This window comes from Dama dama, chromosome 27 (assembly GCF_033118175.1).
Source record: "Dama dama isolate Ldn47 chromosome 27, ASM3311817v1, whole genome shotgun sequence".
Taxonomy (NCBI): domain Eukaryota; kingdom Metazoa; phylum Chordata; class Mammalia; order Artiodactyla; family Cervidae; genus Dama; species Dama dama.
In genome coordinates, this window is record NC_083707.1 from 39,593,218 (window position 1) to 39,617,431 (window position 24,214).

At 42.5% G+C, this 24,214-nt stretch overlaps 1 protein-coding gene across 5 annotated transcripts in view; it reads right to left on the reverse strand.

Annotated features, from left to right (window-relative positions):
• The window catches only part of LOC133047604 (band 4.1-like protein 3), a 226,070-nt gene that overhangs the window by 85,238 nt on the left and 116,618 nt on the right, over window positions 1-24,214 (reverse strand). For all 5 annotated transcript variants that reach the window (XM_061130904.1, XM_061130906.1, XM_061130902.1 and 2 more), the window contains 2 exons: window positions 6,604-6,803; window positions 3,103-3,300 (listed from right to left, as the gene is read on the reverse strand). In XM_061130904.1, coding sequence (XP_060986887.1) covers window positions 3,103-3,300; window positions 6,604-6,792 — 387 coding nt within the window. In that variant the 5' untranslated portion in view covers window positions 6,793-6,803. Of the gene's footprint in view, window positions 1-3,102; window positions 3,301-6,603; window positions 6,804-24,214 lie in introns of those variants that run through there.

Sequence of the window (24,214 nt, forward strand, 5' to 3'; positions counted from 1 at the left end):
CTACCTTCTGCCACTTTTGAGGTAAAGCTTGGGACTCCTCCACCCGTTGGGTTTCTTATGGAGAACAAACCAAACTACACCTGAAAATGACTTAAAATATGGATGAAATATGGATTCAAAGTTCAAACCGTGTCTGATTTATTTTCCTAAAACCAAATCAGACTAGATGAGAATGGTGTCAAGTAAGAGGAAACATTTCTAACTGGATGGTCATCAGAAAATACACTGTATGCTAATCAGACTCAGATGAGCCCAGAGAACCCAGAAACAATGAGAGTGAAATTAAAATAAAACAAACATGATAAGCACTGCTTCCTCTATTGTTGTGACTGGTACTTCTGTTTATTTTCTCTTTTAAAATTCATGTTCAAGAACTAAACAGCAATGATGATGGCGACAAACTGGCCATAGGAAGTAGCTTGTATTCTCTAAAGGTCCAATAAAAATGACAGGAAGGGAATGGCAGTCTTGGTGATTTTGTTGGCAAATGTGACAATCCTGTGGCCTGCAAACATTGCCCAAATATGCATATCAAATTGCTGATCATCATATTTTTTCTTATATTTTGTGTAATTAGTTCTTTTTATAGTTTAGATAGTTAAGATGAAGAGTTTGAAAAAAATGACTGAGGAAATACATCTCTCAAATGGAAAAACACCCAATGTTACAAGGATTTATGGCTGCTACTGGAGGGAAATTTGAAAAATCCAGCACAGCTGGAAAGGGCCTCCCATCAAAACTGGGGGCGGGAACGGCACACTTTATGATGTCACTGTTTTCAGAGAGCAAAGGCTTCTTGTATCTTGATTTTCAGGGTCGCTGGGTTTCCTCTGCTGCAGCACTGCTGGGCAATGGAAAAAGCTACCTTGTACCATCAAAAGAAGAGAGAACCAGGTACAGGGAAGGGGTGTGTGTGTGTGTGTGTGTGTGTGTGTGTGTGTTTTGGCAGGGGGTCTTTTGCTGGCAACTATAAATTCTCATGACATAGTCATGGCCAACTGAGTCTTGTTGATTCTGATGGTGAAACATTCAAGGCATTAAATAAGCCAGGGAGGAAAAACAGCTAGGAACAGAGATTTCATTAAAATAAAATGCCTTCTTTGAGGTCTTATCCAATGCAAAAAAAGAAAAAAACCAAACAGGCTATTCCCCTTACTGTCTCCTGCATTCTATTCTTAATTCACTTGCTCCAGTTGGGAACAGGGGTTAGGGGTGGTAATCCTGCTTCTCCAGAGTTTTGTGCCTCTTCTCTCCATGAGTCTCAGAACAGGAAAAGGCAGTGGAAACCATCAGAGCAACTGGTTTCCACAGATGCACCTACGCTTTCTGCTGGAATTCTCCCTGTGTGAAACACTATCCACTTTCTTCCAGACTGTTCTTTAGAAAACTCTGGTAGTCTTGACTAGAGGATTGCCAGGGAACCCTATGTACTCCATTATATAAATATAATTCAGTTGAAAGACTCACCCTCAAGTTAAAGAAAAAAGCTTCTCTTGCCTTAAATTTTTCCAGAAGGTGGATCCACATAGGAAAAATGCAACGTTGCTAAAGGTTACAAAAGTGCCTTAAGCTTCAGGGTAAAGCCCAGGTAAAAGTATATTACTGGATCTTCTCATTTCCAGAATAAACATCTGAATCAATAATTGAATACTTTGGGCTAAGAAATTAGGCAAAATCAGAAGCAGCAGGCAAACTGCAACAAATGGATCTGTGTGTGGCAAACCTCAGAACACATATTTAACTCCCCACCCATTTTTCCTATTCAACCAGTTGGTGACAAACAAGCCCACTTCACTAAGCAACCCACTAATAATTGTCAGGTTACAGGATGAGAAAAATTCTCTAAATTAACATGATAAATGAAATCACTTCTGATCTAAGAGTTTATTAAAAAAATTTTTTCCTATGTCCCTGTAATCTGTAGTGATTTGGTAATGCAACCCCATCCCCACCCTAAATGATGTTATCAATGTGAAATGGATTTGACCCTTCTGTTCCAAGAAAAGCACTGGTGCGTGAGCGCATTGTGCAGACTATAAGGAATGACGCAGGGGTTACAGGCAGAGAACATGGGCATCAGGTGGGCTGGGTGCTGGCTGTGTCATGAGAAAAGAGGAACTGAAATGCACAACCACACACAGAGGTACAGACTCTCCAAAGCCCTGGCAGAAGAGGGGGCCAGGGGAGTCATGCGGTGGGCGGCGTTTAAGCAGAGGGATGTGCGAAGGACCAAGGGCAGGCGGCTGGAGGCAGAGGAACAGCTCTTTAAATGAAAATATTAAATCTAAAAGAATCTCTCCCAGCTCGGCGGCGGGGGTAGAAGATGCGGTGGGTGGTGGGTTGTGGATCAGTGGACTTGTAGCTCCCGCCTGAGTTCACACCCAGCCTGTGTTCTCGCGATACTCAGCAACCATCCTTGTCACTATCGCTCTCAACAGCCCACGTTGCTCTCAGCCGTTAACTTGGTCTGGCCACACATCTCTATAAAAGTCATTCCACCTTCCCTTTCTCTCGAAGGAATTTTTTTGTTTTCTTACAGAGAGAGCACAGAGGAGCATACGCTTTTACACTTGAGCTGCAGATGTGAATTTTAAAACCCTTTTATACTCGAGCTGCAGATCCTACTCATTTTCCAAGCAGGAAAAGGACATTCACCATTCAAATCACCCTACCACTCCTGTATACAGAAATATGTAAGTTTCCTCCAATTAACAACCCGGCCATAAGTAATGCAAATAGAAAAGGTAAAATTCATTTCAGTGACAGCTCACAGCCAGGATATTAAAGAAAACTTGATTTTTTAAGGCCTCCAAAATGGTTTTCCTACCATGGAAAGTATTAGATATTTTGTCTTCTTCTTTTTTTTTTTTTAAAGGAAGATCACATTTTTCTCTTGATTGTAACATTTTGGGGACTTTACAAGTATTTTCAGTAATTTGATCCCCTGTGAGAGAGACTGGAAATAATTTTGTATTTAGAAACTGGGTCTGAGTAATTTTCCAGAGATCTGAAAAAACAAAGAGGCATCTTGCATGCTTTAGACCAATATGCCCCAGCTCTCAGTATCTGGGACAAAAAAAATTTTTTTTAATATACACTTACCTCTACATCGCAGGTATATTCTGATCCATCCAGAAGTATCACTTTGCACTGCATGCTTTTAGGCTTTTTGACAATCTTCAATGGAGACCGAGATAGTTTGCTGCTAGATGATTTCTGAGAAAGTTTATCGTCTTCAAATTGCTGATATTCGAGCTGCTTGGCAGGTCCGGCAGCAAACTCCTGGTCCTTGTCAGTAACCTGTGGAGAGCAAACAATGGACAGTTTTCATTGCAAGACAGAAAATAAATATTGCATTGCTCAGGCAATCAAAGGACACTGTGTAAACGGGCTCTTCTATTTCCTACGGTATAAGGGATACCTGAATTAGGATATGAGGAATGGATACACATACACAAAAATAATACTAACAGGTACACCTAAATAATTTCTGTCATCTAAATGTACCCAGAGGGCTTTCCTTCAGTTTGACTCAAGTATTTATACAAGTAGTGCTCAGTTCTTAGTGAATGCCATCAAGTTTCTCCCGAGCAAAGGAGGGGACAAAGGGCTCCTGACTTTTAAAGATTTTTTTTTTGGATATGGACCATTTTTAAAGTCTTTATTGAATTTGCTACAATACTGCTTCTATTTTATGTTTTGGTTCTTTGGCTCTGAGGCATGTGGGATCTTAGCACCCCAACCAGGGATCAAACCTGCACCCCCTTCATTGGAAGGTGAAGTCTTAACCACTGGACTGCCAGGGAAGTTCGGTCTCCTGACTTTTTAAAAAGGCATTGGCTCTCACAGACATAGTGAGCAGATGTATAGTTATCCTAAGGGAAAGGGTGAGGGGACAGATTAGGAATTTGGGATTAACAGATACATGCTTCCCAGGTGGCACTAGTGGTAAAGAACCCGCCTGCCAATGCAGGAGACATAAGAGACGGGGTTCAATCCCTGGGTCAGGAAGATATCCTGGAGGCAGGGCATGGTAACCCACTCCAGTATTCTTGTCTGGGGAATCCCCATGGACAGAGAAGCCTGGAGGGTCAAAAAGAGTTGGACACAACTGAAGCAACTTAACATACACTACTATATAAAAACTAGATAAGTAACAAGGACCTATGATACAGCACAGGAACCTATCTTCAATATCCTGTAATAACCTATAATGGAAAATAATCTGAAAAAAAAAATATGTGCGTGTATAACTGTATCACACTGCTGAACACCTGAAACTAATATAACATTGTAAATCAACTATTCTTCAATTAGAAAAAAACAAAGGCATTGGATAGTATAAGACTAAAAGTAAATAAATCATCTAAGATTGAATCTAATGTATTCTTTCATTCACTGGGTCAAGCTGTTTGGCAGGTCCTTTACTCCATGACCCATACTGCTCCATAAACATACCAGGTATCTTATAAACTGTAAAGCCTACAGAGTTTCAAGTATTAATCTTCTCAGTTATTTTACGACTGTTTTTAAAATACTTGATTTAGCTCTAACTCAATTCAATAAAGCCAGTAGTACTGAAATTAATTAAAAATAATCCTTTAAGTCTGCTCCCCCCCTCTCCATTGTAAATGAGCCAGTATAAGTAAATATCAAATCTGTTCAAAGGCTTTAATCTGCTTTCAAAGCCTAACAGTCCAGTCCAAGCTAGACTCAGAAATGCAAGACGGAGCAATCCTACAGAACAGTAACATTCTCCTTTGAGTCAGTCCCCTTGGAATCTCCCTGTGCCCTGCCCTCCAATGACTTTTTCTACCCCTCTTCTATCTATTAGATCACCACCAATGCATATTCAACCCATGGGCCCAACCACCACTTCTACTGGTCTGCAAATACACTCTGAAAAGTCCAAAGAAAGATATGTTCTTAGAAAATTATCTTTTCTGATCTCTCCAATTTGTAAATGAGGAAGCTGATGTCCAGAGGACTTGAAAAGAGTTCTGGAAAACACTGAGATAACCACAGAAGAAAAGTGGTTTAGAGTCACTTCTCTTTAGTTTCAAATATCTGAGTATAGAAAGTCAATCCATTTATTAACTATGTATGTCTAATTATATTTGGATATAGAAACTCTTTTCCCATTTTCATGTTTATTTCATTTCAGAGTGAAGAGGATAGAAAAATCCAGCCTAATAATTTAAAATTTCTGAAGATCTGAAAACAAACAAAACCCTACCACCATCATGTCTATACAAAAAGAAAAGGGAAGGAAAACCATGATGACAACACCTGCTCCTCAGATTCTACCTGACAGAAGTTAAAGGATAACCCACAGCTCCCTTCACAAAATGTCTGAGATTAGACAGAGCATAAAAATAAATGTTATTCTTTTCCTTTTGATCCCCTACCACACCACATGCAAGATCTTAGTTCCCTGACCAAGAACTGAACTCATGCCCCCTGCATTTGGAAGTGTAGAGTCTTAGCCACTGGACCACTAGGAAAGTTCCAACATGACTTTTTATAGAGTTTAAAAGCAGAACTTAAATACTATGAGAAAAGAAATAAAATAATCAGGCTGTCAACACATAGTTTAATGTTATAATTATGTGCTGTGTTTTTAAAAAGGCATGGGGACTTCATATCTCTTCTTTTGATATCCTCTAGAATTTCTGGCTTGACACAGACACTTTCAAACTTTAAAAGGTCAACCATGTGTAGTGATTCCCAGATTCCCTTAACCCATGAGTCAGCATCCTAAAACATACTGATCCCAGGTTTGACGTTAAAAAAATTTAAATATGGATTCATTCAAGGCCCAAGTATAAATCAGGCTTTATATTTTGTAGGAAAACTTTTAAAGAGAATAATCACATTATCCATGACAACTTAAACACATTTAGGTAACAGAGTTGAAAACAGATATGTCCATGGGAGAGAGAAAGAGAGCAGCTTGAACACCTACTAGGGACAGCTGGTAACCTTAGGGTCAGAGTAGCCCCTGGGGAAAAATTAGAATAGTTCTGAACCAGTGTGTACATGCCTAGTCCCTGAGTCGTGTCCAACTCTTTGCGACCCCATGGACTTCAGCTCAACAGGCTCCTCTGTCCATGGGAGTCTCCAGGCAAGAATGCTGGAGTGGGTAGCCATGCCCTTCTCCAGGGGATCTTCTGGACCCAGGGACCAAACCCAGGTCTCCTACATTGCAGACGAATTCTTTACTGTCTGAGCCACCAGAGGCTTAAATAAACAACTGGGAGCATAATTAGAGCTGCCAGTGCGGTGTCTAGCCTCCCTGTAAACTCAGATGAAACCCTGGACCCGCAGTCCAGATTTCAGTGTGAGCTGAAGTGCTTTCATCAAAGGAAGGCGTTACCAAGCAAGGCTGTGGAATGTCATTCACTTAAAGTCTTAAAACAGCTTAAGTGTCCATCTGCCCGGGGAACAGAAGAGGACAAGCAGATGATCCCCTCCCCACCCCACCCCCCAAGTTCCTGTTAGTGCTAAGAGACCCAGCTCAGAGCAAAGCCTGGAAAAGCTCAGCAGACATCCACTCGTGGTTCTGGGTTGGAATGCCAGTGGTACGGGGCGATGCGAGCTCACCTCCTTTCTCACCGGCGTGCTGTGCGCGGCCGCCTCCTCGAACTGCTCCGGCGCCTGGGGCTGCTCCTCGGCGGCCGGCTCGGGGCCCGGCTGCGCCCCCGGCTGCGCCCCCTCGCGCCCCGCTGCCTCCTGGGGCTCGGCCTCCTGCTCCGGCTTGGATTCCGAGTCTGATCCCGATTCGGTGGTCATGGTCGATTGTTCTGCAGGCAGAGAGAGGGACAGTCCTATCACTTGGGGAACCAGCACCGGGAAGAGGGAGAAATGCTAAGAACCCAACACAGACCCAGGAGCCTTGTCAAGTTCACCACTGGCAAAGGGTGCCCGTCGACGGCGCAAAATGAACATTTAACTAGTAGTCAAGTTGATTTGGGGCCATCACGGGTTTTCCTATTAGATTTTCACCACAGATGACAGGGGAATGACACTACCATCCTAATAATTACCTAACTTGGATATGTTTAATTTCAGAAACATGAATTTGCAGGATCAGCTGAAGATACATTTTAGTCACTGGGACAGATGATCTAATAATGGAAACAGATATAATTTTTCACTCTTCTCCTCCTCCCCAGGGGCCTTGCTCTGCCCCTCCACAGCCCTGAATCCATCCATTCTTCCTGGAACAAACGCCTTTCCTCTGTGATGTCCCATAACTGTTATGCCCTTTTGAATAAACGACCACAGTACAACAGTGGCTCCTTAAGTATTGCCAGACCTGTCCCACACTGGACCACACCAGCCGTGGCCACGGCCGGAGGGAAGCCAGATGGCATCCCCTCTCCTGCTCATCCCAAGCTCACTCTCAAAGGTTTCTTCTCAGCTCCCTTGAATGTTGAAGAAGTCTGTCTCATATTCCATCAGAAACTCAAACAACAGACCTTGATACAGAATAATCTGCTCTTACATCCTAAAAAAGACACTCTAAAATATAACCGTCATGTTCTTATAATTTACTTTACAAGATACAAGTATTTTGTGCCTCAGTTTCCACATTTGCCAAATGGGAGAACTGAACATGATCACATCCAAATAAGCTATTCCCTGCTGTTACCTTTTCCTTACTAATAGACATGCTGCCCTAGTTAAAGCCCTTTTTGGCTCTAAGCAAGAAAGCTGCTAGACCACTGGTCACCATGCCATTTTAAGCAATTTCTCATCTCAGGTGTGTGGTAAATATTTCAACAATGAATATCTCAGATCATCATATAATTTCCCTTCCTAATCCTAACTTTATGGTAAAAATATCTCAAGCAAAGAATTAGTCTAACACTTTAAGCAAATAATACACCTGTTAGTATGGTGTAGAATTTGTATGCCCGATAAAACACCATAGCAAAATCACCATTTAATTCCCATTCTCACAACACACACTGGAAGATGCTTAACACTTTGAAGAGGGAAACATTATAAATAGTAATCTATCTTTATAAACTAAATGTGGTACTTTCTACTTTAGGTTACTTTTAACCATCACCAGCTATTCTGCCTGTTGAATAAAAGACCTGTCAACCTGGCATGTGCTCAGTTACCATGAAAATGTAAATACCAAGTCCAAGTGCAGGGCCACCCAGGGATCTACATAAAACTAATACATTTTTTTCCTCCTTACATTTTAGATTTTCAAGCAAATCTTGAAGGCAAATGTGATATTCTCATTTTTAAGCTTATAATACAATGTGTCAAGTCTACAGAAAAAACAGTGGAGGGGGAGGGAGAGGTGGTGATTGTGTAATTCAGAGACTATAGCTGAAATCTTCCTTTTAGAAGGGGAGGAATCATTCTAATAAATCAATTCAACTTGCCCAACCTTCACAGAATACCAGATATGAATCAAGCCCTGCTCTTGGTTTAGAAGCAGAGATAAATATGTTGTAACCCCCTGCCACCTCTTTGACCATCTTCTCTGGATTTCCTTACTATTTTTTAAATGTAAGGATTTTTTTCCACACATATAACTGTGGTATATACAGCTCATATGAATGCACTCTAGACTTGAAAGTGTGTTAGTTGCTCAGTTGAGTCTGACTCTTTGCAACCCCATGGACTGTAGTCCTCCAGGCTCCTCTGTCCATGGGATTGTCCAGGTAAAAATACTAGAGTGAACTGCCATTCCCTTCTCCAGGGGATCTTCCTGACCCAGGAATCGAAGCTGAGATATCCTGCATTGCAGGCAGATTCTTCACTGTCTGGGCTGAAAATCTTCTCAAATATGTGTTAAGATAAAAATCTTTCTAAACATAAAATTAGCCTGGGATTCATTCTACATGAAATAGAAAGGTAAAACTCGTAAAGAAATATCCCAGTTTTGACTGTTACTATTCTAGCCATGCAATCATTCAGCACCCGGTTTCTGTCTTTAATTCTATGTCTTGTCCCTAAGGCAAAGAGCCAGCTCCACAAAGGCTGAATAAAAATGCAAAATGGACAGAGCCCAGGAACCACCTATCGGCTATTTAAACAGTGAAATAACCTACCATTATTTTCTGCCTAGGAATAACTAACACCTGACCTGGCATATATTACATATTTATATATGGCATATATCACACATATATATATGATATATCTCATATATCATAGAACTGCACTTCAAATAAAATCCTACATCCTTGTCAAATATTTCCTCAGCATATCATTTCCCCCAACACTAAATATATAATACAAGAAATACAAATCATTGCTGTTTTTTTTTATTAATTTTAATAAAATTTCCTTGCTGTTGAGAGTAAAGTAAGAAACTTTAAAAATGTAAGGTTTTAAAATTCTGGAATCTCACTAGAATCAATATTTAATTCCAATATCTGAAAGGGCATAAGGTCAAACTGTACCTATGAGTAAACTATATCAATGGCCTCAACCTGAAAATTCAATTTCAAAACTTTTAAAACAGTCTTCCTTCCCTATTCACGTGCCAATATAAGTGAGCAACAAACTGATTTTTCAATAGTAAACAACTAAAATCAAAGCTTCTTAATATGGTCCTTCTTTTTTTTTAATTTATTTTTATTAGTTGGAGGCTAATTACTTTATAATATTGTAGTGGGTTTTGCCATACATTGACATGAATCAGCCATGGATTTACATGTGTTCCCCATCCTGACCCCCCCTCCTACCTCCCTCCCCATCCCATCCCTCTGGGTATTCCCAGTGCACCAGCCCTGAGCACTTGTCTCATGCATCCAACCTGGACTGGCATTCTGTTTCACACTTGATAATATACATGTTTCGATGCTGTTCTCTCAGATCATCCCACCCTCGCCTTCTTACTTTAGGTCATTAGTTTAATAATTCTATAATGTAAATCTCTAATCTTAAACCCAAGTGCCAAAACATTCTTTAGTATTAGATTTGCATGATTTTTACAGTGCTTTGGTTTTTCTTTTTCTTATACTCAATTCTTTGCTTTCCTGGATGACCCCCTGCCATTAAAATTGCACGTTATCTTTGCCAACTCACTAAAGATGACTATTTTCCAATGCTCCCTTCTCTTCTGATGGATTAATTTTGTATGACCTAAAATTAGCAATCATTCAGTGACAGGAAGGAACAGCATCACCTGTGATCACAAACAGAAAGTGACACAAAACGCTTATGCTCGGCTTTGGCTAAACTGTCCGTTTTCTCTATATTAAATTTACCTTGTTAACTGTGTTCTGCTTCAGCTTTAAAAAGTTTGGAATCCTAGAAACTCTAAATCCTCAAAACTCGTATAAGGACTTTCACTACATGCACTGGGATGATGGCAAGAGAAGCCTTCTTCTTCTTTTTTTTTTTTTTTTTTATAATTTTTATTGAGTGTTTACCCTGTATCAGTCATCATCTTAAGATCTTTACATATAGTAATTTGTTTAACCCACACATTTCCCGTGTGATAAGTACTTGTATTATCATTCTCATTTTATAACTGAGACAAAGAGACTCAGAGAAAGTAACTGACTGAAGTTCACTCTGCTAGTAAGAGGCAGAGCCAGTTTTTGAACCCAGAGTCACTCCAGAGTCTGCGTATGTAACCACCTTTGATGTCATTTCTGATCTTGGCACAAAGTAATAAGGACTTGATTCAGGGCTTGTATGTTAGCTAGGGAATTGGAAAAGAAGGAGAAAGGGAAATGCAAAGAACTCTGCAGAGAAAGACTCTAAGACCAAGATGGTGGCATCATTATGGGAATAAGGCAACAGAGAATCTGGAGATAGTCATACTATAAGGAGTCCTGGAGGTCAGTCTAGTCTTGTGACTAGATGTTCCAGACATGGCTGAGCATCAGAATCAAACAGGAAGTTATTAAAATAAAGATGCTAGGACCCTCCACAAAATGATCAAATCAGGCCTATTCAATCAATGTCTCTTGAGCTAAAGAACTTTTTTTTTTTTTTTTTTGCATTTATGGTCATTTTCTTTTCTTTTTTTTCATTTATTTTTATTAGTTGGAGGCTAACCACTTTACAATATTGAAGTGGGTTTTGTCACACATTGACATGAATCAGCCATGGATTTACATGTATTCCCCATCCCGATCCCCCCTCTCACCTCCCTCTCCACCCGATCCCTCTGGGTCTTCCCAGCGCACCAGGCCCGAGCACTTGTCTCATGCATCCCACCTGGGCTGGTGATCTGTTTCACCCTTGATAATATACATGTTTTGATGCTGTTCTCTCGAAACATCCCACCCTCGCCTTCTCCCACAGAGTCCAAAAGTCTGTTCTGTACATCTGTGTCTCTTTTTCTGTTTTGCATATAGGGTTATCATTACCATCTTTCTAAATTCCATATATATGTGTTAGTATGCTGTAATGTTCTTTATCTTTCTGGCTTACTTCACTCTGTATAATGGGCTCCAGTTTCATCCATCTCATTAGAACTGATTCAAATGAATTCTTTTTTAATGGCTGAGTAATATTCCATGGTGTATATGTACCACAGCTTCCTTATCCATTCGTCTGCTGATGGGCATCTAGGTTGCTTCCATGTCCTGGCTATTATAAACAGTGCTGCGATGAACATTGGGGTGCATGTGTCTCTTTCAGATCTGGTTTCCTCAGTGTGTATGCCCAGAAGTGGTGTTGCTGGGTCATATGGCAGTTCTATTTCCAGTTTTTAAAGAAATCTCCACACTGTAAGAGAAGCCTTCTTTATCTTTTCAAGAAACAAACTGTATTCCATGATGCCTCTTCTCAAGGCTGTATTTATTCCATGACTACCCAAAGAAATGGTAATTAGCTTCAAAGGAGGCATGGCACAGGTGTGAATGAAATCCTTCCCAATTCCTGATTCATTTCTCCTTTAAAAAATGGTCACTGGCATTCATTTGAGGTTTTGTTCCTTTTTCAGCTCTAATTTTTTACTCTACAGAAGAAAAAAGTCAGTTTATCCTCATCTTTTCCACTTTTAGAAGTAGCATCTCTAACTTCTCCATCTCCTAACTGACTGCCACATTAGCTTCTGCATTCAAATTTACCTACATCTCTTGCAGATAAGAAAATTTAGTGACATTTTATTAAAAGACACAAACTTAGTTTTGTGCAGGATTTTTCCTGCAGGAGAACGTTTCATATAAATCTCTGTCCTTACATATACAACAGGATTCCTACTGAGTAACAAAACATTTCATAAAGAAACCCCTTCACACCATTTACCTGCCTGGGGGGTTGTAAGACTAATGATTTTTAAGAAAATAAGCCTTTTCCCCCTTTTATCTTTCAAATATAAATGAACAGAAGAGAGGCTACTAGACCTTGATATATACTCAGCTTAAGTATTTGTGACTCCTGAATACTATCCACTGATCCATTAAAACTACCAACTTCAAGCAAGTTAAGAACAGTAATATCCCATGACTCCTCTAGAGGAGTCTATTTGCATTAAAAAAAAAAAAAAAAAAAAGCCCCAGTATCCATTAAACACACCCACACACACCGGAACAACTGCTCTTGACCTTGCATCCTACCCCTCTGCAACCCCATCTTCACCCCTCCAGGATGGCCCTACCTCTCTACTCTTCTTTACAGTCATGTTCTGGAAAGAATAAAAAAACAACAACAACAAAAAAGGCTCAAGCAGTAAACCATCCGCCTGCAATGCAGGAGACACAAGAGACTGGGGTTTGATCCCTGGGTGGGGAAGATGCCCTGGAGGAGGAAATGGCAACCCATTCCAGTATTCTTACTTGGAAATCTCATGGACAGAGGAGCCTGGTAGGCTATGGTCCATGGGGTCGCAAAGAGACACGAGTGACGTGACTTAGCATGTGTATGTACACACACACACATGTGTGGCTGATTCACTTTGCTGCGTAGCAGGAACTAACACAACACTATAAGCAATTATACTCCATAAAATTTTTTTAAAAATTTAAACAGAAGAAAAATTAAAAGAACTTCACCCCCATACTGTCACCACATCCTCCCCCTCCCACTCACCCTTCAGAGTGTTCCCCATTATTCTAGTAAATCCTACCAAGGTCACCGACGACCTCCCTACAAGCCAGTAAATCCATGCAAGTCCCTTCCCATCTCTGAATTCTCTCTGTTTTTGACACACTCGCGATCTTCCTCCTCCCTTCGGCCTCATTTCCATCCTCCTCATATTCTCATCCTGTTTCTAAGTTCTGCAGGTCTTTGGAATCAGAGCTCCAAACACAAGGGCGCATCCGAAATACAGGTTCCTCACTCTGTGACTTCTCTGAGCTTCAGACCCACATACACAACTCCACCACTCGTCCTGTTTCCCTGGGTATTTCAGGGGCACCTAAGACTGAACATTTCTCCAGCCTCCTGGCTCCCTCCCAGCCCCCCATCTGCTCTACTTCCGTCTCCCCATGTCAGTAGGTGTCCGTCTGTCCAGCTGCTCACGGTGGGGACCAGGACCTCTCTTTCCTCACTCCCAACCCAATCCCCTTCACACCTGTCAATGTCACCTCTCGAGCTGTAATTAAAGAAGTAGGACCTGAGAAACTTCTAGGCACCAGTGACCAGTCAGGCAAAAGCAGAAGGGCGTGAGAACTCGTGTACATGTCCTGGTGTGAGGGCACGTGGTCAGGGGTGGCTGGACCACGAGAGCTACGTGGCCAGTGAGGCGAGCTGATGAGACCAGCCAGGCAGAGATCAGGCCCTGCGAGGCCAGCTGGTCCTCGCTAAGGGGACCTCATCCCATCACACAGAGGCCATTCTGGCAGCCACGGGGATGACCGACATCAGCTCAAAATTAGACCAAGTCAAACAGGCCAAGAAGGCCTTGATGGGGCAGCAGTGGACCAGACACTCCTGAAAGCACAAAACAGTGGAATTCATGGCTGATCATTATAAAATACAGAAGTGAGTGGAGGAAAGAGGAGCCCGGTGTGCTGCAGGATATGGGGTCGCAAAAAGTTGGACACGACTTACTGACTTAACAACTACGACGCTGTAAAGTATCTGTGAAACCTTAACAGGAATGAATTGTAACAATGCTTGGGACCAGTGGCAGGAACAATTCTGAACTTTTTTTTTTTTTAAAATAAGCTTTTGGGCCATACTAATTTCAAATCTTATAAGTCAAGAGACCAAAGCCTATGACACTACCAGACTAAGTTCGTAAAAGAAACAGAAAGTTTGAGTTTTTATGGCAACAACACAATTATTCAAAATCACTTTCACAACGACCATGGTCAACCTGGAAAGGATGATCAAGTCCCATCAGTATGGAGACAGATTTCATAACAGCACTGGGAATCTACGGCTCAGAATTTTTAAAACAAAACAAGACCAACACGCCCAAACAAGGCCACAGCCCCCTGCTTCAAGGAATGATCAGTCTGACAGGCTACCTTGGGAAGCCAAGTAACATGGTGCCCAGGGTGCAAGAAATCTGCTTCGAGCTGAGAGTTGTCCACCAGCCCGCGGGGCAGGCTCATGCGAAGTCACCTTGCGTAAGAAAGATAATCGCTAACCTTCAACCTCAAGTTAAAGGACTAGCTTTAGAAGCAATCAAAGATCACAGGCTACTTCGGGAAGACAAAAGGGGAATGGGGATAAATAAGAGCAAGGATGAAGCAGGACGCTGAGGGGCAGGCAGCCACACAGCAACCACCCTCAACTCTACCACAGTTTCTGCGACCTCACAGAACTTGGCTCCTCCCTGTTCTAAGAGGCTGAAATTCTAGGATTCCTGAAACCCGAGACACTGTTGTGTGAACAGCGTGGTGGTGGCGGTGGCGGTTGTCTCTGACTCTCTGTGACCCCGTGGACTGTAGCCCGCCAGGCTCCTCTGTCCATGGGATTTCCCCGGCAAGAATACCGGAGCGGGTTGCCATTTCCTCCTCCAGGGGATCTTCCCGACTCAGGGATCGAACCCACATCTCCTGCAATGGCAGGAGGATTCTTTACCGCTGAGCCACCAGGGAAGCCCATTAACAACGAAGTCTAAGGAAATTCCGTCCTCTAAGTGAGGACCGAGACTAACTGATCTCCAAGAATGGGAAACTCCTGGGGCAGCAGCTGCTCACACTCTGGCCACCGGACGAGTGCAAGGCTTCATCACCTATCTGAGTCTCTTCAAGTTTGATTGAATTCACCAAAGCAAGACATTACCCAGATAATCCTAAGCGGCTGAAAGAACCCCTCTTAGTTTACTGAGTACACTTGAAAAACCTAAATAATTTTTTCAGCAACTTTTTAGCCTTACAAGATCAAAGATGCTTAGCTCTATGTGTGAGCAGATAAACAAGTACAGTTCAGAAAATAGAATTTACAATGCATGGCCCACAAGGATGGACTGTATAGCACAGGGAACTCTGCTCGATGTTAAGTGGCAGCCTGGATGGGAGGGAGTTTGGGGGAGAGTGGAAACCTGTATATGGATGGCGGGGATGGCGGGGATGGCGGAGTCTCTGCTGCCCACCTGAAACTATCACAGCTTTGTGAACCGGTTATCCCCCAACACAAAATAAAAAGTTATAAAAAAGAAAGAAAAGAGATACCGTGATCATGGAAGTGTCCCTTTTATCACACGTGTCCACATTTCGAAATCCAACTGATGGGAAATGCCAGGGTATAAAATTCCAATATATCTTTGAAATACCAGGATATTTTATAGTTTCCATAGTCTCCTAAATACATTTCCATAAAACCAAGGGAACATCTGGCTCCCCCTCTAGAGGAAAGGGAACTTGTGCTGGTAAAGGATTTTAACAGAATTTAGTGACACCACTAATGGGAGGAGAGGCCGAGTTCCCGAGACAATGAAGCTGCTGGCAAGACAGGTCTATAGAGTGAGTGGCAGAACACCCAGTCTCAGTCCTGCTCTAGTACATCTGCATTATGACCACCTGTGTTAAAAGCAAGGACGTCCCCAAACTTGGGTTCCTGAACTCCAGACAGTGGGGAAAGGGGTCCGAAGGGTCTGAGAGATTGCTTTGATATTTCCAAGGATACTTACTGTCCATTCAGAAATGACACGGCTGCACATAGTGGCCAAGTCTCCTTGTTTCTGCTTGGGCATTTATCAGTTAAGGTTAGAAATACTGGCTACATCATTGTTTTGTTCATGAATCCATCCCTTCAACAAACGTTTGCTGAATGTAAGGCCTGGGGACACATGAGATGAAGACAAACAAGTCTCTGCTCTAGGGGAGCCTGCCTTCTAATTGAAGGAGATAGAGAAATGAAAGATGTCAGCCACAGGGAGATGGTATTAGGTGAATGAATCTAAAGTTGGGTGGGGCTTCCCAGATGGCACTAGTGGTAGAGAACCTACCTGCAATGCAAGAGACGCAAGAGACTCGGGTTCAATCCCTGGGTCGGGAAGATCCTCTGGAGGATGCAATGGTAACCCACTCCAGTATTCTTGCCTGGAGAATCCCATGAACAGTCCATGGGGTCACAGAGAGTCGGAGCACACACCAATGGGTGGGTGGCTGCTGACACTGGGTGGTTAGGCAGGGCTTCTCCAGGGAGGCGACATTTCAACATCAGGCACAAGGGCTGGGACCATGCCTTCTAGAAGCCTAGTGCCCAGGTCCTAAGGATGAAACGGGCCTGTGCTCCACAACAGAGGAGCCACTGCAATGAGAAGCCCGTGGTTGAGGAACAAAAAGCTGGTGTTGGGAGCTGGGACTCAGGAGGTGTGAGGAGAGGGCCACCATGAAGTAGGCAATGTAAGTGGGGTTTGGGGCCTAGGAAGCCAGCATATGAAGCTGGGTTTTATTTTAAAGGCAGTAGAGAATTTTAAGGGGAGCAGTCAGAGGGTCTTATTGATGCTTTTTAAGAGACAACTCAGGGCCTTCCCTGGTGGTCCAGTGGTTAAGAATCTGCCTGACAATGCAGGGGACAGGGTTCGATCCCTGATCTGGGAGGATTCCACATGCTAGGGAGCAACTAAGCCCCTGAACCACAACTAAAAAAGCCTAAGCACTCTAGAACATGTACTCCACAACAAGAGAAGCTGCTGCGATGAGAAGCCCATGCACCGCAACTAGAGTGTAGCCTGCATTTGCTGCAGCTAGAGAAAGCCCATGCACAGCAATGAAGATCCAATGCAGCCAAAAATAAAGAAAAACAATTTTTTTTTTTTTTTTTAAAAAGAGAGACCATGCTGTGTTCGGAGTGAGGGAGCCAGGATGGGAGCAGGGGGAGCAGTGAGTAGGTTACAGTAGTCCAGGCGAGAGAAAATGCTGGGAGGAGAGGAAGGGCAGGGGTGCCTTCTAGGGTATCTGATGCTGTGATCCGAGCTTTATGCAGGCAGGGGAGATGCGCGAGCTGGGAGACACAACTGCTTAGCATTGTTAGGTCTCCTATAAACACAGGGACCCCTGAGGGTGAGAAGACCGCACACTCTGCATTCATTAGGCAGGGAGCCCACCCACAGGCACAGGTCAGGCTTCAGTCCTTCTTCCGGGCGCTGCTGCCGCATCTCTAATGCAGGAGATCTTCTGGGAACCTGACGTCATCATCCATCATTTCTAAACACATTCAGGTGAGAGGCAACGCCTGGCTGCGTGTGTAATGAATGTCTTCTTCTGGCCTAAGTGACAGCTCCAGTCTTCCCAGAAAAGCAGATTAACACGGGAAAGCTTTGGCCCTGGGCGTAGAGCATGGCTTTCTAGACTTCATTCGGGTACCGAGCTCATAGCTAAAGGGCATCTGGACCTACACGCTCATTTCACACATAACCTGGCTAAGAATTTCAGTCTCCATGAGATTTTAACGTGATTATCACCGAGACGCTGTCGTTTTCAGCAAAGAGGTGCTAGTAAGTTTGTAGAACACTTCTGCTCCCATCAAAGGGTTTAATTTAAATGACTACCCATGAAACTTCTCTTGCCCAGGTTGGATATAGAACCACCTTACCAAGCATAGGGCAGTGCTTTTCACAACATGTTTACATTTTTTCAATTGGACAAGCATTTGAATGTATTATTCAATGCACAGCAGAAATATTTTAAGGAGCTTTCCTGTGATAAGAAAGTACCAAGCACATCTATTTATTTTTAGGAGTTAGGACCTTTGAATTCTGTTTCCTACTAGCTCTGTTTACAGCCATGCATTAGTGTTCCCTATCACTGAAATAGAATTCAGGACTGACCACGACTTCATTTCCCTCAGCCAAAGATGCTCCCGCAGAACCCTTGGGGTTATAGGCAAAAAATTAAATTAAAATGGAAATTTCAGCCACCAATGAAATACATCAGAAAGGGCAAAAAGACAGCCCTTATGTCAGTATGAATCCTGGAAAGTCTGAGAGAGTAAGCTAAATTTAGCAACATTCTCTTCATTTACTGTTAAGCATAAATCACTCTTTCTAAAGAAGAAACTGGCATTATATTCTCTGTGTGTGGATCACCGTTCAAACAGCATTATTTGCTTCTTAACTCACCTCTATGCCAATATTAGAAAATACTGCCTTATGGCTTCCTCAAAGGTAGATTCAATTTGCATAGGAGCTTCCTGAGTTTGCAGTAATTTCTCCTCACCTTTCTGTGCTTTCCCTAACATTATTTTGTAATTAACAGGGTGTGGCACTTGAGTAAGTAAATGAACTTGTTTACAGGGAACCCAAGGTGCACAGTGGATGGTACCTCACAGGACAGATGGGGGCCAGGAGGTCATACTTGCCCAGGGTCATATAACAACAATCACAGGCCAACAATGAAATCTGAGTTTTGGGGGACTTCCCTGGTAGTTCAGAGGTTAAGAACCTACTGTGCAATGTAGGGCATGTGGGTTTGATCGGTAGTTGGGGAACTACGACCCCACATGCTTTGGAGCAACTGAGCTCATACAACAATGAGCCTTTGTGTAGCAACGAAGATCTGATGCATCCGAATACATAAATGAGTATTTTTTTTTTTTAATCTGAGTTTCTGCTTCGGATAAGACCCCTTTCTTCTACATGAGTTCTGCACTTCAGTGACAGCAATTAAACCTACTCTTAGCCTTCTCCCTATTTCAGAACTGGACAGCTTTTCAAAGTCATTGTTTTATGTGATCATCTATAATTCCACAATGCTACCTTATTCTTTTACTCAATGTAAGTCAAACATTAATAAATTTAAACTTCTATAACATTACATTTTGGTTTACAAACTATTTTCCCTACTACTTACTTGTCTTTATGCACTTATCTTTACTACTTATCTTTATATATGTGTAGGTATATATGTGTATATATATGTATATATAGAACATCACAATTTTAGTTTCTAATCGACTGCAAGCTCTTAGAACTCTATACCAGGTTGCCAACTTATTTCTGGAAAACAAAATGATCATTGTTGCTTTTAGAGAAAATATGAATGGTACTGACCCTTATTCTAGATTCTCAACAATTTGTGACTTTCCACTGATAGTGGCTTTAGCCTCCAATATCCATTTGAGCCTAGACTTTAACCAGCTCCAACTTCGAAAGTGTTGTTCGTGGAGGGCCTCAAACGGACAAGCCACCAACAACATACTGTCCAACTCTACTGTTTGAAACTTTTCAGAATTCCACGGCTACAATCTAAATAGGAAAGAAAAGGAGATGGCATGTTTCTTCTGGCCAATTCTGCCTCGATGAAGAACTTATTAGCAAAAAGATATCTTTGGCACCTTAAATGGGGAGCATATTTCTCTATTACCCAGCATCTGACTCTGCATCTGTGAGAAATGAGGTGTTAACCAGAGAAAATGAATAAATTAAAACAGAGTCAGACTCTGCGCCGTTAACCAACACCCAGGAGAGCTGCCCGGCTCTTTTTGAAATGGGTCTCTCTCCCTCAGAACCATTCATTTTCAAAACAGGGAAAAGGTTATGGCTAAAACTCCCAACCTCTGCACTCAGTGGGGGACAATATTATCTGGGGGAACCTGGCCAAGAAGCCAGGGTTCAGGTCTCTCTTTAGAGTTGTCAGTACTTTAGGGATTGAGGCAGGAGATAGATGGGCCCAGGCTGAAAAGCTAGATTTTGTCCCCTGGGCACAAATACTCCAAGATGAAGAGGAGAAGGAGCTGAACCCTGGCCAGACACAAGACCACACATTTCTCACTCTCAAGGAAGTCAAGGTCAAGAAGACCTTCCTGACTACACATGAACAGAAAAGTGCTGTGGAGGTCAAAAAGGAGTGATGCCAACCTACCCAGAACCCTCTTCACTGGAATCCATCTTGGCTAAAGGGCGCATGTACCTCTTTAGGACCTGGAGATAAACCGAACATGGACTCAGAACTGGGCAAAGCAAGATGACTGACCAAAGGAAACCTGGAAGAAATTCCCCACCTAAGTGATTTACTTATTCTCCCATATAAGTGAGGAGAAGCGGGTGATGGTTAGATAGCATCACCGACTCAATGGACATGGATTTGAGCAAACTCCGGGAGATAGTGAAGGACAGGGGAGTCTGGCATGCTGCAGTCCATGGGATCCCACAGAGTCGGACACAAGTTAGCAACTGAACAACAACAATAAGTGATTCAAACTACCACTAGCATGGCTGAGCTTCGTAGTTGGTCTGTGGACACAAGTCCACCTTCTCCCCAGGTTGCTGGCTTGTCTGCTTAAAGCACTTTTCCTTTCTACTGACACTTGCTTCTCAAATGATTGGTTTTGAATGGTGTGCAGCTGAACCTGAGTTTAACAACACTGCAATAAGTGATCTTTAATATTACTATTATGACTCACTGAAGGCTCAGATAATGGTTAGCACTTTTTAATAATAAAGTGTCTTTAATTAAGTTTTGTAAAATATTTTTAAGACATAATGCCATTGCACAGATAACAGGCTACAGTGTAGTATAAACGTAACTTTTATGGGCACTGGGAAACCAAAAAACTCCTGCGACATGCTTTATTGTGTGTCTGGAACCTACCCTGCAACAACGGCTATGTGTGAACAAATGACTGAACCTCTCAGCCTCAATTAACACAAACGTGCCTTAAGCCCCGTGTCTACAAATAATGTCTTGGGAACTCAGATCCAATCGAGTCTGACTCCTAAAACCCGGGGCTGTTTTTGTGGTTTATTGCCATAAACAGAAAGGAATACAAGTTGAAAGCTCTCAGCTCTTTCCTGAGTAGAATATGCTAAATTCCACCAGCTTCCCTTTTTAATCCTGACACTGTCTTGACACTTGTGTATTCCAAAGTCAAAATTAATAGAATTTGGTTTTCGCCACGTTCCATATCATAGAGTCTCTGCCCCCCACCCCCCCAACCCTGCCCCATTAATTAAGTGTTCAGAACTCTTGCAAGAGAGGAAATGGGAGCTTCTCTGGCATTCTGGATCCTTCTCCATTTGGGAGTTTTGACAGGTTGTTGAGTCTGCAAACTTCCATTCAAATGTGAGGCCAAGTACTGAATTATTCTGTTTCTTACCACAATGCATTAGCTTTTATCTCTATGCTAGCAATGGAAGGAGACTACAAAGAATGTTCTTAAAAGATCTCCCTGGCACACAAATGAGCTGCTTAGAGACAGTGTCTGGTCTGGTTTTCTGAAGGTGCTGATAAGAGGATTCTTTACTCCAGGGCTGTTCCCTTGGTGCCTGCAGCACTGAAGAGGTTCTCCATTTGCACCTCGGATCCTTTGTAATTAAAGCTTTCAGAGACTGGCTCAGCCACCATCCCTCCTGCCCCTCCCCTCAGGTGACTCAGCAGATAAAAACACAGCCCAGTGGAGCTGCCCTCTAATGGCAGATTCTGATCTGCTGTTGTTCAATTGCTTAGTCGTGTCCAACTATTTTCGATCCAATGGACTGCAGCACACCAGGCTTCCTTGTCCTTCACCATCTCTGGAGTTTCCTCAAACTCATTTCCATTGAGCCGGGGATGCCATCCAACCATCTCATCCTTTGTCACTGCCTTCTTCTCTTGCCCTCAATCTTTCTCAGCATCAGGGTCTTTTCCAATGAGTCAGCTCTTGGCATCAGGTGGCTCCAGTATTGGAGCTTCAGCTTCAGCATCAATCCTTCCAATGAATATTCAGGGTTGATTTCCTTTAGGATTGACTGGTTTGATCTGCTTGCTATCCAAGGGACTCTCAAAATAAGAGTCTTCTCCAGCACTCGAGATTCCAATTAGGGGGGTTGAATTTCCCATCCAATGTACTAAAACAAGACTGAATGGCTACAGGTGTGCTGTTTTATTTATATGCTTTTTCTCTAACGGGGAACTAAGCTAACAAACAGCTCTTTCAATTTTTAAATCCACACATTTCTAGTTCAATGGGGATTAACTTAAAACCCTACAGACAAAAATAAATTTGAAGAAAAACAGAAAGGCTGAATAGAAGTTCATCTTTAAAAATTTTCCTACATTCTTTACAGTCTAGGTTTCCAGAAAAGGTTTAATCACAGCCAAACCTGCTTCACTTCAAATGTTGATAATTTTAATTACTGCACTTTTCACAATGAAATTAGTTTTAAATCCTTTCACTTGTGTGTTGAAAATGAAAGCAAAATAAATCTCTCTAACTGGCAGCTTTATACATAAAGAAGGGTTTTCTCAAAGCAGACTCTGCCAGGGTCAGGTTGTGAAAATCACTGTTGTTGGTGGTTAGTCCCTAAGTTTGTGACCCCTTGGACTATAGCCTGCCAGGCTCCTCATTCCAAGGGATTTCCCAGGTCAGAATGCTGGAGTGGGTAGCCTTTCCCTTCTCCAGGGGATATTCCCAACCCAGGGATTGAATCCAGGTCTCCCACATTACAGCGGGATTCTTTACCAGCTGAGCCACTGATGCTTCTGATGTAGGGTAGGAAAAATGAAAGGACAGAGGAAGACAGATTAAACTGTTCTCTGACAGCAGGGAAGCAAAGCTTTCTGCTGGAAGGAATGGGCGAGCAACAGAAGCCAGACAGCTGGAGAGAGTAGCACTAATGACTAGCCCTGGAGAGGCGGTGGATGATGCCTGTGGTTTTCAACACTTAGGCTCACCAAGCGAAGACGTGTGTAAGAGAGAAACCAAAATGTTGAGAGATCATTTCTAGACGGTCGACTCTGCCTTTCTCAGATTTTGTACAAAAGTATTTTGTACTTTTTTTTTTATATAACCATAAGAGAACAAATCAACAAAATATTGCTGCTTCTCTTTCAAAAAGATTTCTTTGTATGGACCATTTTTAAAGCTTTTGTTGAATTTGTTACAATATTGCTTCTGTTTTATGCTTTGGTTTTCTAGCCCTGAGGCATGTGGGGTTTTAGCTCCCCAACCAGGGATCGAACCCACAACCCTTCCACTGGAAGGTGAAGTCTTAACCACTGGACCGCCAGGGAATTCCCAAAACATTGTTTCTTAAAGATGTGTGGGTTTTTTTTGGCTGCATCGGGTCTTTGTTGTGGCGCACAGACTCTCTAGTTGTATGTAGGCTCAGTTGCTCTGTGGCACGTGGGCTTTTAGTTCCCTGACCAGGGATGGGAACTGTGTCACCTGCATTGCAAAAGGGATTCATAACCACTGGACCACAGGAAAGTCCCTTAAAAATATGTTTATCGCATCTTTAAAATAATCTTTTCACTAGGTGACTACCCTAATATCTTAAATTAGCTTTTTATTTATTTTTTTTTAAAAAAAGGACTCATCCTAAATTAACTGAACACTTCAGAAATATGCCTATTTATCCGCCACTAATATAACCCGGTGCCACCATTCAGTAGATAGAGCAAACCAGTGAAGGCTTAAGGTGAGCACAGGACGATACTCAGACCACGTGTATTATGTATCAGAATCATCTGGGGCTCTGGTAAATTTCCATAGTCCTCAGAATTAACCACCAGTGCAGAGAATCTTCCTCACAAGATGCTTGGGTTCAACACCCACCAATTCAACCAGAATCCTGGTGGCAGATCTTAAGCCTACTTAATTTTTAAAAGCCACTCTGGGATTCTAAAATGCAGACTGGGATGAGAATAGTGAGCTAGCATTTCTGCAGCTTTAATAAGCACCCAGGTGATTCCTACACTGAAGTTTGTTACTCAGTGGTCCAATCAGAAAATTCACAGCCCTAAAGTTATAGAGGGAAAAGTGAAAATGAAAGTCACTCAGTCATGCCCGACTCTTTGCGACCCCATGGACAACACAGTCCATGGAATTCTCCAGGCCAGAATACTGGAATGGGTACCTTTTCCCTTCTCCAGGGGATCTTCCCAACCCAGCGATTGAACCCAGG